This window comes from Labeo rohita, chromosome 12, assembly GCF_022985175.1.
Source record: "Labeo rohita strain BAU-BD-2019 chromosome 12, IGBB_LRoh.1.0, whole genome shotgun sequence".
Classification (NCBI taxonomy): Eukaryota; Metazoa; Chordata; class Actinopteri; order Cypriniformes; family Cyprinidae; genus Labeo; species Labeo rohita.
The window spans coordinates 10,375,329-10,391,024 of NC_066880.1; the positions used below are offsets into that span (position 1 = coordinate 10,375,329).

General features: G+C 33.4%; 2 protein-coding genes across 2 annotated transcripts; one reads left to right on the forward strand and one right to left on the reverse strand.

Moving 5' to 3' along the window:
- The first annotated feature begins 6,012 nt into the window (after positions 1-6,012).
- Positions 6,013-10,755, forward strand: nat9 (N-acetyltransferase 9 (GCN5-related, putative)). Its single transcript, XM_051124900.1, has 7 exons — positions 6,013-6,184; positions 6,259-6,345; positions 6,432-6,541; positions 6,651-6,791; positions 6,867-6,926; positions 7,016-7,110; positions 10,044-10,755. Exons 2-7 carry the CDS (start codon positions 6,269-6,271, stop codon positions 10,200-10,202), a joined length of 642 nt encoding a protein of 213 aa, XP_050980857.1. The 5' UTR covers positions 6,013-6,184; positions 6,259-6,268; the 3' UTR covers positions 10,203-10,755.
- A 145-nt stretch (positions 10,756-10,900) lies between these two features.
- On the reverse strand, positions 10,901-15,361 carry lrrc59 (leucine rich repeat containing 59). Its single transcript, XM_051124899.1, has 8 exons — positions 15,201-15,361; positions 14,909-15,033; positions 14,761-14,820; positions 14,511-14,669; positions 14,302-14,406; positions 14,094-14,166; positions 13,148-13,339; positions 10,901-11,485 (listed from the first exon to the last, which is right to left on the reverse strand). The coding sequence occupies exons 2-8, from the start codon at positions 15,005-15,007 to the stop codon at positions 11,229-11,231; spliced, it is 945 nt and encodes a 314-aa protein (XP_050980856.1). The 5' UTR covers positions 15,008-15,033; positions 15,201-15,361; the 3' UTR covers positions 10,901-11,228.
- Positions 15,362-15,696: the final 335 nt, after the last annotated feature.

Sequence of the window (15,696 nt, forward strand, 5' to 3'; positions counted from 1 at the left end):
TTTAAATGAATGTTGTGGTATAAAAAATTTCCAGCTTAAATTAAACATAATAAGGGAACATATCAGGAGGAAAATCAATTAATGGTACAACCATTATATTTCACTTTTGAATCATGCCTGATTTTTTAACTGTATAGTGCATGAAGCTCCAGCACACATTTTTGGATTGTGAATCTTATATTTCCCACACAGAACGGAATAGGCTGGCTGGCTTTGTATAAGTGATAGATGTCACAAAAGCACTGAGCTGTCTCTAGTCCTTGCGATGGTTTTGCTTCTACCTTTGGACAGGATTTAAACATACAAAGTTCAAAGCAGTCAATGGAACAGTGGCGCACGTCTAAAAACCAACCAAGCTATAGCAGGGTGTGTTGAATTTATGCATTAGAATTGCAGAAAAAATCCTGAAATTACAACAGCGGCTTTTCATAAACATAATAACTTCCAAAAGTTTGAGGACCACATTTCACACCAATTTACCTTACATTTATTCCGTTATATGGTTTCAGGGCAAAAATGAGTAGTGCATTTTTTTTTTGCATGATGCAAAATAGGAACAACAAGAAATGAGAAAATTACAATTCACATCAGAGTATGCTAACATTTGCATTCATCTCCTGATGGAATAAATTGAGGGGATATTTCAGGGCATGATTTCAAGTACGACAGTGTCCCAGTAAAGAGGCTTATGCAGGTTAGATGTGATAAACAGTAATTATGTTATTATTCAGTGTTGTTCTTATTTTCTTATATGGGAATGAAAGGTGTTTTAAAGTACTCCAGGGCTAGTTGTTATATTTTTTATTTATATTTCTCAGGGTAGGTGTATTTTTGAAATTCAATTTCTGGACAGGAATGTACCTTTAAGTTCATAAAAAGTTACTGAACATTTCCACTGAGGAAAAAAAACACAATCACATTTGTGACAACATGCCTTACTAAGTTTTCACTAAGAAAGGTTTTTCAGCTAAAATTAAGTATTAAAATAATTAAGAGAAATTGTAATTGAGCAAAGTATCACATATCAAATCTTAGTAGCAAGTAAAAATGCTTAACAACTTGCTTTAATATTTAAAAAAAAATAATAATAATAATGATCAGGAAAGATGCCATGAATTAATCAAATGTTAAAGAGAAGACATTTATAATGTTACAGAATATTTCTATTTCAAATAAATGCTATTTTCAACATTGATGATAATACGAAATGTTTCCTGAGCACCAAATCATATTAAAATGATTTAGCTTAAATTCAGCTATCATAAAAATAAATGACATTTAAAACAGAAAGCCTTAAGCAGTTATTTTATACTGTAATGTTATTTCACAATGTTTACATTCTTACTGTATTTGTGATCAAATTAATAAAAAGTAATAATAGTGATAATAATACTATTGCACTTTATTTATTTAGTTTTATGTGAAAATCCTATTATATTTTAAAATAAAAAGGAGTATTATTATTTTTTTACGCCTATGCCCAACAGGCTGAATCTAACCTTTTTAGAGTGTACCCTTGTTCTCTCTATAGAACTTTCTATGTGACAATAAAACAATAAAATCTCTTGTATGCATGTTTCACCCATTTTATAGTTTGATTTATAAGGTATATTCACGCACATAAATAAAGCAGGTATAACTGATGTGTTGCTATCCTGCCGTGACACCCTACTTAGCAGGTAATGATAGAGTCTGTGGGAAAACTGACATGTTTAAATTGAATAGAATCATCTTTTGCCTGCTGTTAGACACAAGAATGCCCGTATCACAGATGCTCATGTATTATTGCTTATAAAGCCATCACAATAAATGACACACCGTCAGCAGATTTCTGAAATTACAAGAGAGGACAGTCATCAATCATGACTCTCCATTTAAACATTCAGTTGATTTCTCCTGTGTATTTCCCTGCAGCGTAACAGGGCATGTCGGGAAGGATCATTACATTGGGAAATATTAATTATAAAAATAATCACCTCATGCACCTCTGCTTTTCCCTTAGTTCCTCCCAAACTCAGCTGTCGACTTGTCGACTGTCTCTGTGTTTATCTGTATCTACAGACACATCAACAAGATAGAGAGACGGATCGCCTTGTCCGCTTCGGCGTCTATCTTACAGGCGGCTCCCGTAGGACCTTACATACTTATGGCCTCTTCACTGTCACTTAATTCATTACCGCAGAGGAAGCCAGACCGAGGGGACTCCATTAGACTAATTTTAGAGAAGAGGAAAGATAGACGCTTTCTCAGCGAGTGAGCTGAATGAATCCCTTTCATTAGCACTGACTGATGGTTTGTCACCGTCACGCCGTGGATGACTGGCATGAGGGCGATGACAGAAACACGGTGGCGAACACGCCGCTCGTCCATAAAGAGCATCACTTTAGACAGGGGTGAAGGGAGATACATATGATGAGTTGGTCACTTTAAGAACAGACCTGCCTTGCTCACTCAGATACATGACAAACTGCCCTTTTCATAATGAAGTTGGCCTCCAACATTGCTCGCCCTGGTGCCTTATCTGAGTAAAAAGATGGTCCGGCGAAAAAAATATAATCAGAATAAATAATGCTCTGCAGGAGTAGAATAAAAAGGGTGAAAATGTCATGTCTGATTCTAGTACCTGGAAAGTAAGTAGGGCTCCAAAATTAAATTATCGCATCCAAAATTAAAGTTTCTGTTTACATAATATATGTGTGTGTACTGTGTATATTTATTATGTATATATACATACACACATGCATGTAATATAAATATATATAAATATACATATATATATATATATACATATAAATATTTTTTATCTCTGTGTATTTATTTTGGCTGGACGATACGATCTAAAATCAAAACCTTGATTAATTGAATGTTTTACCTCGATTGTGATTAATAAATGATTTTTATTATTTCTATTACTTTTTATTATTATTGCTCTAGTTTTTGATGTGAATCTGACTCATGATTGTTGTTGCATGTGTCTTCTTCTGAGCGATCTTTTCCTGTCACTTTATATGCACAAGTTTTTACTCTAGGTTCTTCGTTGGTCATGCACATCCGTATAGCGCTGACTACACACGTGGTAGTATGTTTTTTTAATGGGAAAGTATTAACAGGGTTTAAAAACCGAAATAACCGGCATGGGAAAATTATGTCGGTAAGAGGTACTGAATTTCAATTACTTTTCGATTAATCGTCCAGCCCTAGTGGACATAGTACATATACACATTACACACATTTACATTATGTAAACACAAACATTTATTTTGAATGTGATTAATCGTTTGACAGCCCTAAATGTGAGTACCAAGTGAGTGCAATATATATTATATATCAATATAATTTTTATTTTTCCATTTCTTAATTTTAATAATGATTTTTTTAATATAAATATTAATGAATACAACAATTAAAATATTAATACAATTTCAACCCATGTTTCTATCAATCTTATTACTTCATAAAATATTAATTTTATAATTTCTAATGTAACTGTATGCTTTATTTTTTTGTTAAAAATAGCAGATATTGACATACAAAACTTAAAGGAGAACTCCACTTCCAGAACAACAATTTACAAATAATGTACTCACCCCCCTTGTCATCCAAGATGTTCATGTCTTTCTTTCTTTAGTCATAAAGAAATAGTTTTTTGAGGAACATTTCTGCATTTTTCTCCATATAATGGACTGATATGGTGCCCTGATTTTGAACTTCCAAAATGCAATTTTAATGCGGCTTTTTTCATTTAAAAAAATACAATTTAAATACTTTTTAAATGAAAATAACCAATCGTTTCACTAGATAAGACCCTTCTTCCTTGGCTGGGATAATTTACAACCGCATTCGGGATCGTTTGAATCCGCATTTAAACTGTATTTTGGAAGTTCAAAATCGGGGCACCATATCTGTCCATTATATGGAGAAAAAATGCAGAAATGTTTTCCTCAAAAAACAATTTCTTTACGACTGAAGAAAGAAAGACATTAACATCTTGGATGACAAGGGGGTGAGTACATTATATGTGAATCTTTGTTTTGGAAGTGGACTTCTCCTTTAAAACAGACCAACCTATTTTTTCCCAACATAAACTAATAAAATTTTAATCATAAACTGTCCGGAAACATATTTTAGTGGGTTTAAAGTTTATACTTACCTACCGCTTACTGCATACAATTCAATATATTCCATTGTAATGGATTTGTACATTCAAATGTACAACAGAAGCAGAAATGTTGATGTTTAGCAAGAACTTCTCAGGTTACATAAACCAGAAGTGCTGTTTGCACTATAGTAGGAGAAGAAATTGTGCACAAATTTAAATGCTTCTTGTCTGTTAAATCAAAAATGATTTAATACGTGAGATATTAAAACAATCATAACGTCAGGGAATCTGGAAAATAGACCATTTTTTAAATCATTTTTCTCATTTAGTTCTCATTCACATGAGAAAATGGTTTCAAAATAACTTCTTTTGTGTTGCATGGAAGAAAGACATGAAAGCAACCTGAGGAATAGAAAATGGCATTTTTCTGCAATATAAGAAAGAAAGCATATAGATAACGTATGATAAGCTGGAAGTTTAGGGCCTAAACATCTTTTATTTCAATGTAATAAATAAAATTTTAAAGTTTAAAGGGGTCATCGGATGCTAAGTTCACTTTTTCATGTTGTTTGAACATTAATGAGTGTTGGCAGTGTATGTACAAATCTACCCTATAATGATAAAAATCCATGCAGTGGTGTTTAATTAATCTGTAAAAATAATATCCCCTTTTTCAAATCGAGTCGTTCTCAGATGCCTGTCGTTGTGGCGTCACACCGACAGAGGCCACTCCCACCATAGTTGATTGACATGAGCTCTTACCTCAGACCAGCTGTCACAGTCCAGTACCTTTCCTTGTTTTGATGCCGGAGCAGGGATGTAAGTTAGACAAGAATATCTCAGATTGAGCGATTAAGGTGTTGTGCTGCTGGATGTAATAATGAACATAGTGGTCATCATTTACTCCCGACATCTGAGCCGCTGAAGATGCAGTGGATTATTTGTTTGTGAATGGAATGCGCCTCCCGATCTACATATATCCGTCTATGTTCGCGCGAATCATTCATGATCCAGCTTCACTTACAGCAGAAGTGAGTTTAAGGGTTTTTTTATGAATCTTTGCAATCACCTTTCCTTATAACGTGGTAGTTAGGAAGTTTAGCAGCTAAACGCGGCTAAATGCGGCTAAAGTAAACAAGATCGTCTTTCCACAGCTCCAAGAGAGGGGCGGGGCGAGCAGAGCTCATTTGCATTTAAAGGAACAACCCCTTAGAATGAGATGATTTTTGCAGAGCTGATTTTGGCAAGATAAAAAGGGTGTTGTTTTACAAAACCATTGAAAATTTTTAATCAAAGTATATTAGAGACTTTTCATTAAGACCCTAAAGAATCATATCAACTTGTGGAAAATGGGCATCCGATGACCCCTTTAAATTTGTAAAATACATAGATATAACCTACATGTATCATATTTACAGTCTATGCAGTGTTACTTGGTTTGTCTTAATTTCTTTTAAAATCTTTAAAAATATTGAGATTATCATCCTATTTCTCAGGAAAATGTTTGAAAATGTGAGAAAAACAGCACAAAATGTATTGCTTATACTTACTGATTCTGTTGTTTTCCATGTTGTTTCTCTCCGAAATGTCACTTCCTAAACAATGATGTCATTAGGAATTGCATTTTCTTAGTTAAAGGGACATTACAAAGATGAAAAAGTGATATTGAGTAACTACACAGAGGGAAAAAAATTATAAATGTTTACCATTTGTGTAGGCTACACGAATAATTTACCTTCGACTTTCATTTACACTGTGGGTGGGCATTAAAAAAAAACATACAATTATTTTAAAACTAAGAAGTATTTATAAAACATATTTTATCCAGTACAGCAGCGTGTAACTTTTAAAACGAAAAGATGTAATCTTACGCCCTCTCGCGTTTCAGAAAACAAACGTGCAACAGTTCTACGCATGCTGATGACGTAGTTCATACGCGCCGCTGTTTATGTGAGTTGAATTCATTGAAACTCGTAATATTGTGATACAGTCTGTCTAGCGTATTATGACATGTTGAATGTATACGTAAATTAAACAGATGGACATAATTTGAGCGACCATTCCGTATTCGAGTTTGAATCTGAGGTATGATGTGACAAAAAACGCTACACTCCAGTAAGAATATGAAGATATGTGCCTAAAAACACTTTATTTTACAGGCTGCTTATAATGAGGATAAATGAAGATACATTACTGGAGGGGGAGAAGGTTGTATTAGTACCTTACAATGCAGATCATGTTCCCAGGTATTCATAAGTGGATCCACCTTTCATCTTGTGTCTGGTGCTTATAATCTCAGTTCATTTAAACCTCATCTAACCTCTATTTTCAGGTATCATCAATGGATGTGCTCTCCTGAACTGCAGAAGCTGACTGCATCAGAGCCCCTGACACTGGAGCAGGAATATGACATGCAAAGAAGCTGGAGAGAAGATGATGATAGTGAGTTTCCACCTTTAACATGAACATTTGTCCAGTTGACATTAAAGCACATTGTATATTATCCCTGAGCTGTTTCTGTGTTTATTCATATGTGATTTTAATTCCTCAGAGTGCACCTTCATCATCTTGGATAAGCAGAAATGGGCAGATCCGAGCATACCGGAGCAAGAGTGCATGGTGGGAGATGTTAACATTTTTCTTACCGACCCCAGCGATCCTTCCCTGGCTGAGTTGGAGATCATGATTGCAGGTTATAGAGGTTACGGTGCATTTTAATTCATTCAGATTGGCTTGAATTTATCAGTAACATCAAATCATTGTTTAGTGCCCTGCTATAGAGGAAAGGGACTTGGAAAAGAAGTAACACGCATGATGATGTGCTATGGTAAGACAACGCCGATGATTAAAGATCTATTATTAGTAGTGACTACTCCCTACATGTAGAGTGTTTTTTAATTTTAGTTACCTCAACAGGTATCCATAAACTTGGAATTCAAAAGTTTGAAGTCAAGATTGGTTTGGATAACAAAATCAGCATTGCCATGTTTAAGAAATTCCACTTCCGAGAGGTGAGAATGAATAAAATGAATTCATTTAGGGACTGTTTTAATGTCCTAGTAAAAATGTGAATACTTTTTAAAATTCTGATACATGCTACTTAAAGTTTAGAGTAATTAGGATTTTAATATTATTACATAATATTAATATTACATTTTAAAATAAGAGTTTTGTATTTTTTTATATTAAAAAAAGTAATTTATTCCTGTGATAGTAAAGCAGCCAATACTCCAGCCAATAGTCACATAATCACCCTAATAAGCTGATTTATTGCCATATCGGTGTTATTGTCAACGTAAACCGTGATGTATTAAAAATTATTTCTAAAGGATTATATGACTTTAAAGACTGAAGTAACAGCTGCTGAATATTCAGCGTTGCCTTCACAGGAATAAATTACTTTTTAAAATATATTCAAATAGCAAATTACTTTTACTGATTTTTGATTTAAAAAAGAAAAAAACCTTGATGAGCATAAGGGAATTAAAAAAAAACATCCAAAAATTGTAATTAAAAAGAAAAATTTCAAGCCTGAATTTAATTGATCCAAAGTACAGCAAAAACAGTAAAATTGTAAAATATTTTTACTATTAAAAATTAATGTTTTTGTTTTAAATACATTTTAAAATGTCACTTATTCCTGTGATTTCAAAGCTGAATTTTTAGCATCATTACTCGAGACACATGATTCTTCAGAAATCATTTGAATATTCTGATTTGCTGCTCAAATATTTTTTTTTTTTTATCAATAATATGTTGAAAACAGCTGAGTAGAATTTTTTCAGATTTTTTGAATATAACGTTCAGAAGAACAACATTTATCGTAAATAGAAATCTTTTGGGTAACACTAATATACTTAAATACTTGAAGGGGTGTGCATAAGACTGGCATGACACCTTCATAATTGTGAAATGACACAGGTCATAATTATGAAGGAGGTTTTATGCATGTTTATGACAACTGTCATTAAGTGTCATTCGCTCAGTTATGTCATTTTTTAATGCAAAGATGACATTGTTTATGATGCCTTTGTTATGGCAACTTGACATAAACCAATACATCATAACCTGTCAGTGTCTTTATCATGACAACTTGACATTACGAAGATATCATAACCTTTCATAAATCTGCCATAAACATGACATAGCAAATTCATTATCAAACTTAATATACTACTTAGCTTTATAGGTTAACATTACATTAAACTGTCATTTGGTTGGTTTTGATTTTATTGCATTTGGAGAGCAATTCACCCAAAAATTAAAATTAAAACAGTACAATTTGGTCCATATCAGTGCAAAAACAGTTAAGTACAGCATCCCACACATTTATATTTTCTTGACATGCTTTATTACATCATGGAAAAATCTACTCAAGACACAACCATAATGGCGTACACCTAACCAGTGGTGCTATCATTGTGAGTCATAAGGGTCAATTTTTTAAATTGAGACTTATACATCATCTGAAAGCTAAATAAATAAGCTTTCCATTGATGTATGGTTATTTATATAACTATTTGAAAATCTGGAATCTGAGTGTGCAAAAAAATTTAAATATTGAGAAAATCGCCTTTAAATTTGTCTAAATAAAGTTCTTAGCAATGCATATCACTATGTATTTACGGTAGGAAGTTTACAAAATATCTTCAAAATCGATAATTTTGACCCATACAATGTATTGTTGGCTATTGTTAAAAATATACCCGTCCCACTTAAGACTGGTTTTTTGGTCCAGGGTCACTTATTTCCAACTTGTAATTCTGCCATGCACGCTCAATATGCTGAGTATGAGCACCAGTCCCTGGATGAACAAAGTGTCTTTTATGGCAGACAGAATACTGTACTATATCTGTACTGGGTAAGCCTAACGCCATTTATCCGTAAGGACTGTTCTGTATTTTATTTATTTATTTATTTATTTTTCAATCACTGGAATCCAGTTCTCTTGGACAGTTAATAGACTGATCCTTCTTATCTGGCTTGATAACAAATAACTGCCCAATAGGTGCACATGCATTTTTATTTCTTACATTTTTTCCATTTTTTAATGAATTTCCTTACAAAAAAAATATTAGTTCACTTTCATATTTTTCTGTATAAATGTTGTCGTATAGTACAACATTGTCTTGGTAATGTCAAGTTGTCATGATAAAGACACTGACAGGTTATGATGTATTGGTTTATGCCAAGTTGTCATAACAAAGGCATCTCGAACTATGTCATCTTTGCATTAAAAATGATATAACTGAGTGAATGACAATGACAGTTGTCATAAACATGCATAAAACCTCCTTCATATTCATGACGTGTCATGTCATGATTATTAAAGTGTTATGTCAGTCTTATGCACACCCCTTCAAGTAAAGTGTTACCATCTTTTGTAACATTAAAAATGTCTTTATCATCACTTTTCATTAATTTAAAGTATGAAAGAATTAATTTCTATTTCTTCTTTCCCAAAACAAAACAAAATTATACTGACTCCAAGCATTTGAATGGTATAGTGTTTCATGTTACAGAAGCCTTTTATTTCAGATAAATGCTGATCTTTGGATCTTTCTGTTCATCAAAGAATCCTGAAAAATGTACTCAACTGTTTTAAATATTGATAATAGTAATAATGTTTCTTGAACAGCAAATCAGCATATTAGAATGATTTCTGAAGGATCATGTGACACTGAAGACTGCAGTAATGATGCTGAAAATTACCTTTGATCAAAGGAATAAATCACATTTTAAAACATATTCAAATAGAATAACAGTTATTTTAAATAGTAAAAATACATGACAATATTACTGCTTTTATCTTGTATTTTGGATCAAATAAATGCAGGCTTGGTGAGCAGAGATTTCTTTAAAAATACATTAAAAACTTACTGTTCAAAAACTTTTGACTGGTAGTGTACATAACTTTTTTTTTTTTTTTGCTGTGTCTCTGCAGCTCTCCATCAGTGAAGTCTTTCAGGAAGTCACTCTTGGGGTCACCGTGAACGATGCTTTACAAAAGCATGTTTTTGGAAACATGGATTTCATGCTGCAGAGGGAGTATGGGAAGGCACGGGACAGCAGACAGGCACCGTTCACACCATTATCCCTGTGATGATGGTTTGCGGAAGACTATGTGCAAAGAGAAAAGCCCTACAGTGCATCTTAATATGAAATATTAATCACTCATTGTGTCATAGAAACCTGAGGTAGCTGCCTCTAGTAGTGTTTATCACATTCTTGTATGTGACAAAATATTTCTGAATTTTTCAATTCAGAACTAGGTGTGATGACTCAACCACACATTCAGTACTGTATTATTAGAAATATTACTGTATTGTGATTTTAACCTCTTAAGGCATGGAAATCCAAAAAAAAAAAAAACTATAAACAAAAATTTAGACTTTTAATCTGCATTTTATTTGCATACTGCATGTTGTTTTAAAAACATAATTTACGTAGAGAAAACGGCTATGAATTATATTTGTTGCTTATATTATTGTAAATCTTTGTGAATATACACAAGATACTAATCAGTTTGTCTTTTGTCAGTTATTTGTGTTATAGTAAATTTATGGCATTTATCATCCTTTCAGCAACAACAAAAAAATTGTATTGAAAACAAGTTTGTCATCAGTTAATGCTAACAATAAAAAAGAATCATTGTCTCAATGACTCAGTTTCTTTCTAAAAGAATACCGAATTACCTTAACAAATATAGCGATAGCAGTTATCGCAGAAACTTATAATCAAGTTTCTTTAAGGTTCAACTTTGCTTTTACTAACTGTAGCACAGGGACTGTAAGCATGAGCTTATCAAAACTGATCAAATCTTTTATTATAAGATGTTGTGAAACAGTATTACATAAGACTCCAAAGGTCACAAATGGTATTATTCAGCAACTGTTTCTTGAAGTCCATTTTCCTTTCCTGATTTGGCAGTTTAAAGATATACAAGCAGGATTTTCATTCACAGACTGGTCCATAGTTATCACATGGATTATTATCATTTTTAAAAAAGATGCAGCAACGGAAAAAACAATTCCATAGGAATTTCCGAAGACAGGTCTGTGACTTGGTCCCAATGCGTCACCCGAGAGGCTCAGATCCGCAGCAGGATGGATCATTATCAGACACGGTCTTATGTTCTGAGATCAGACACTTTCTGAATGACCTGCTGCACGACCTCCAGACCCTGAGCCCACCTCACCGTCTCCTCAAAGTGCACGTTGAGTGGAACACAGAACGCCTCCTTCCTCAGTTCAGTCAACTGACAAACTGCTATTAAGCTTGCTGCTCCAACAATTAGCAGGAGGAGGAGTTTTAGGAGCAGAGAGAAGAACAGAGAGCAGATGGACCGTTTGGCTTTGGGCACAGATGCCGATGCTGTCTTTTTACCTATAGTGAAGGAAGAGTAGAACTTGCACTCAAAATACTGGCAAGAAACACGCTGTGCATATAACACATTAAAGTAACACAATGCATATAACATACCAACTTGACCTGTAATACAGTTCAAAAGTTTGGGGTTAGTAGGATTTAAAAAAAAAAAAAAAAATTTGTACTTTTGTTTAAGAAAGGATGCATGAATCAAAAGTCGCAGTAAAGACATTTATAATGTTACAAATAAGTGCTGTTCTTTTTTGAACTTCTATTTATCATAGCATTTGGTAACACTTTACAATAAGGTTCATTAGTTACCATTAGTTAACTACTTTAGTTAACGTGAACTAAGAATGAACAATAATTCTACTGCATGTATTAATCTTAATGTTAATTTCAGTATTTACTAATGCATTATTAAACTCACAAGTTGTGTTCGTTAACATTAATGCACTGCGAACTAACATGAACAAACACTGAACAAATGTATTTTTATTAACATAAAGATTAATAAATAGTGCAATGTATAGATCATTCATGTTAGTTAATACATTAACTAATGTTAACAAATGACACCTTATTGTAAATATTACCTAGAATTCTGATCACAGTTTCCAAAAAATATTAAGAAGTAAAACTGTTTTCAAAACTGATAATAAGAAATGTTTCTTGAACACCAAATCATTATATTTAAACGATTTTTGGGGATCATGTAACACTGAAAAGGTTGAAAATTCATCTTTGCCATCACAAAAATATATTACATTTTAAAATATATTAAAATAGAAAACTAAAATGTTATTAGTTAAATGTTATTTTAAAATGTAATAATATTTCACAATATTACTGAATTTTTGAACATCCCTGGTACATCAGAGGCATTAAAACATTTTAAAATCTTAAAAACTTTTGACCGATAGTGTACACTGCCCTCCAAAAGTTTGGAAACACCCTAGAAAAGTGGGGTTTCAAAACAAAAAAAGACATCAAAACATTTAAAAATCTTAAACACTTTTGACCGGTAATGTACACTGCCCTCCAAAAGTTTGGAAACGCCCTAGAAAAGTGGGGTTTGGGACAATATTGGCATGAATCCTTTTTAATTTAGGATAATTTTGCACTGATAAGGGACAACGCAAACTACGAAAACATATTTTATTACATAAACAGTTTATACATAGAAAAAACGTCAATTTTCGATTCATCAAAATATCCACCATTAGCAGCTATTACAGCTCTGCATAATCTGGGCCAAAATTCATTGTATTCTAAACTTAATTGGCAATCAATTGTTGAAGCTATTAAAGTGTGCTGACCCAAAAATCTTTTAAAAACCTGGGCCAACCTTAAACCAGTAACCAGGCATCACAGCTGGCAAAGGGTCATGTCTGACTTTGACATGTATATATTGCCATTATTATGTAATCAAAATGAAAATTATTATTGCTGCTCTTCAAAGATAATGTCAAGTTACTATAATGTATTTGCACCAAAAAATAAGGATTTATGCTGATATCATCCAAAACCACACTTTGCCAGGGGTGTTTCCAAACTTTTGGAGGGCATTGTAGATTAAAATACTTATACATTTTATGACCATAAAGTAGTGAATATACGGTGTAAAGAAGTAATTAAGTCTAAGCAAATATTAAAAAAAAAAAAAAAAAAAAAAATTACCTTGATTTTGAGCAGCTCTCTTTTTCTTCTCTTCTCTCTTCTTTTTCTGTTGTTCTTGTGCAGCAAGAGCAGCCATCTGAGCTTGATACTCCTTTCTTTTTCTCTCCTTCTCCTCCGCTTTTTTCTTTTTTTGTGCTTCCCTTTCTCTGGCCTCCTTTTCCCTCTGCTTAGCTTCTTTTTTCTTTTCTAGCTCTGTAAGGGATTAAAACATATTCTAAAATCAATACTATATACATTCTAAAATCTAAAACATTAAAAACTAATACATTAATACATAAAATGAATGGAAATAAAAAAAAAAGCTTACAAATTTTAAAAAACTAATTGAAAGGAATAGTTTACCCAAAAATGAAAATCTGTAATTACTCACCCTCATGTCGTTCCAAACCCATAAGACCTTTGTTCATCTTCCAAATACAAATTAAGATACATTTGATGAAATCTGAGTTTTCTGACATACAGAGAGGATGACTTGCAATTTTTTACCCAGGCTTACTTATTTGAACCAGATTATACAGACGATGAACTAAGAGATGCATTATGTATACGGCGGTACTCAAAGACTGACACGTAAGAGAAAAAACTATTAAATAAAGCCATTATTTTTATTCATGTGGACTACTTTAACTGTGTCCTTACCACTTTTCTGGGCCTTGAATGTGTCAGTTGTGTTGCTGTCTATGCAGGGTCAGAAAGCTCTCGGATTTCATCAAAAATATCTTAATTTGTGTTCCAAACATGAACGAAGGTCTTATGGGTTTGGAATGACATGAGGGTGAATAACTAATAAATTTTTATTTTTGGGTGAACTATCCCTTTAAAATCAAAGAACAGTTATAAATTATGAACTTAATGTTTTGCTCAACTTGTAATGTTCATAATTTCATTCATATTGGAAACTAGGGAAAAAAAAGCCCACAAGCTGTAGATATTTTGGGCTTCCTACCTCTCTCTTTCAACAATCGACGTTCTCGTTCCTTGTCTGCTTCCTCCTGCAGTACCCTCATGTGCTGGAGAACCTGAACATTGACAAATAAAAAAAAACGTGATTTTGTTCATTTGTGATTGTTTCAGAATTTTGACTATGTGGTAAATAAGATTATGTATACAGTACAAAACAGATCAATGACACTGCGTCAGACAACTCAACTTACCCTGGATGCGCACTGTTTGCACTGTTTTTCATCCAAACAATCGCCTGCAGCCTTGGCCAGTGTTGGCTCCAAAGGGTTATCCTTCAGATCTAGCCATTTCAGACTCTACAAGAAATAAATCTCCTCAATTACTGGTAAGTATAACATAAGACATCAAATGCCATGCTCTAATAATAAAGATGTTTGCACTCATGAGATCCTGAACCCACCTTGAGTTGCGAGAAGCCGACGGGAAGCATTTTCAGTTTGTTGTTGTATAAATCCAGGTGCTGGAGATTACTGAGTTGCCCAATTTCTTCTGGTAAGCAGACGAGCTGGTTCTTGCTCAGGTCGATTTTGATAAGGTGAGTCAAGCTACAGAATTCAGGCTGGTGAAGTAAGAAAAACAGTACAAATCAGTTAAGAAACTACAAGCAACAGCAATTTCTTCATTTATTTATTTTAACAGTTGTTACTTACAGTCAGAATTGTTAGATTATTACAGGACAGATCCAAAAACGTTGCCTTTGGAAATGCAGCCTGCACAGAAATCAATGTTTATGAATACAATGAAAAAAAAAACACAAGTAAACAAAGGCACACTCATGAATATACTCCAAACACTTACCAGCTCCTTGACTGGCACTTCTGTAAGATTACTGAGACTCAAATCCAGCTCATTGCCGTCAATTTTGTCTTTAATGTTTTCAACTTTGCCTTTAATCATGTTGACGTGCTGCTCCTCACAGGACACTGAATAAAAAATATCTGTGATTAGAAATCAAAGCCACCAAAACATTACAATGAAAGCAAGTTGTGACAGCTAGATGGTTTGGACAAAGTAAGAGAATTTTTAGTAATAAAATTCAGACAGCAGCGTTCTGATATTACGTCTAATTGTAATGAATGAAAGTTATTACCTTGTTACAGATGTTAAAAATACTCCAGACCCAGTACAGAGGAGTAGTTGAATGCAGTGACTGAACTGATTCCGTACTGCAATGGATGAAAATCCACGTCATTGCTTAACCCGTGCCAGGAGACGCAGCTGACAGCGTGTCTTTTGTCTGGAGGAGCGCCCGCTGTGAGCGCCATCTAGCGTCTGGAGGTCTGAGTCATTTCCAGTCGCGTTTCCATTGTTCTTATGTGGATTTGGGGGAACGGGAAATTATATACATGATTCTCAGTTTCTTAATAGTATGTTAAATTCTGCCAATTTATTAGCCACTCGGAAATGTTCCAATGCTACTTAAGAGTAGACTTACGTATGAGTGAACTGTAACACGCTGTCCACATTTTCCTCTATGATAGTACAATCTACTCATAAGTAAATATTTAGAGGTCACACTCTTGGCATTAATATCAACCAATAACTAGATTTGGAAAAAAAAGTTTGTAGACCAACTTTAAGTTGGC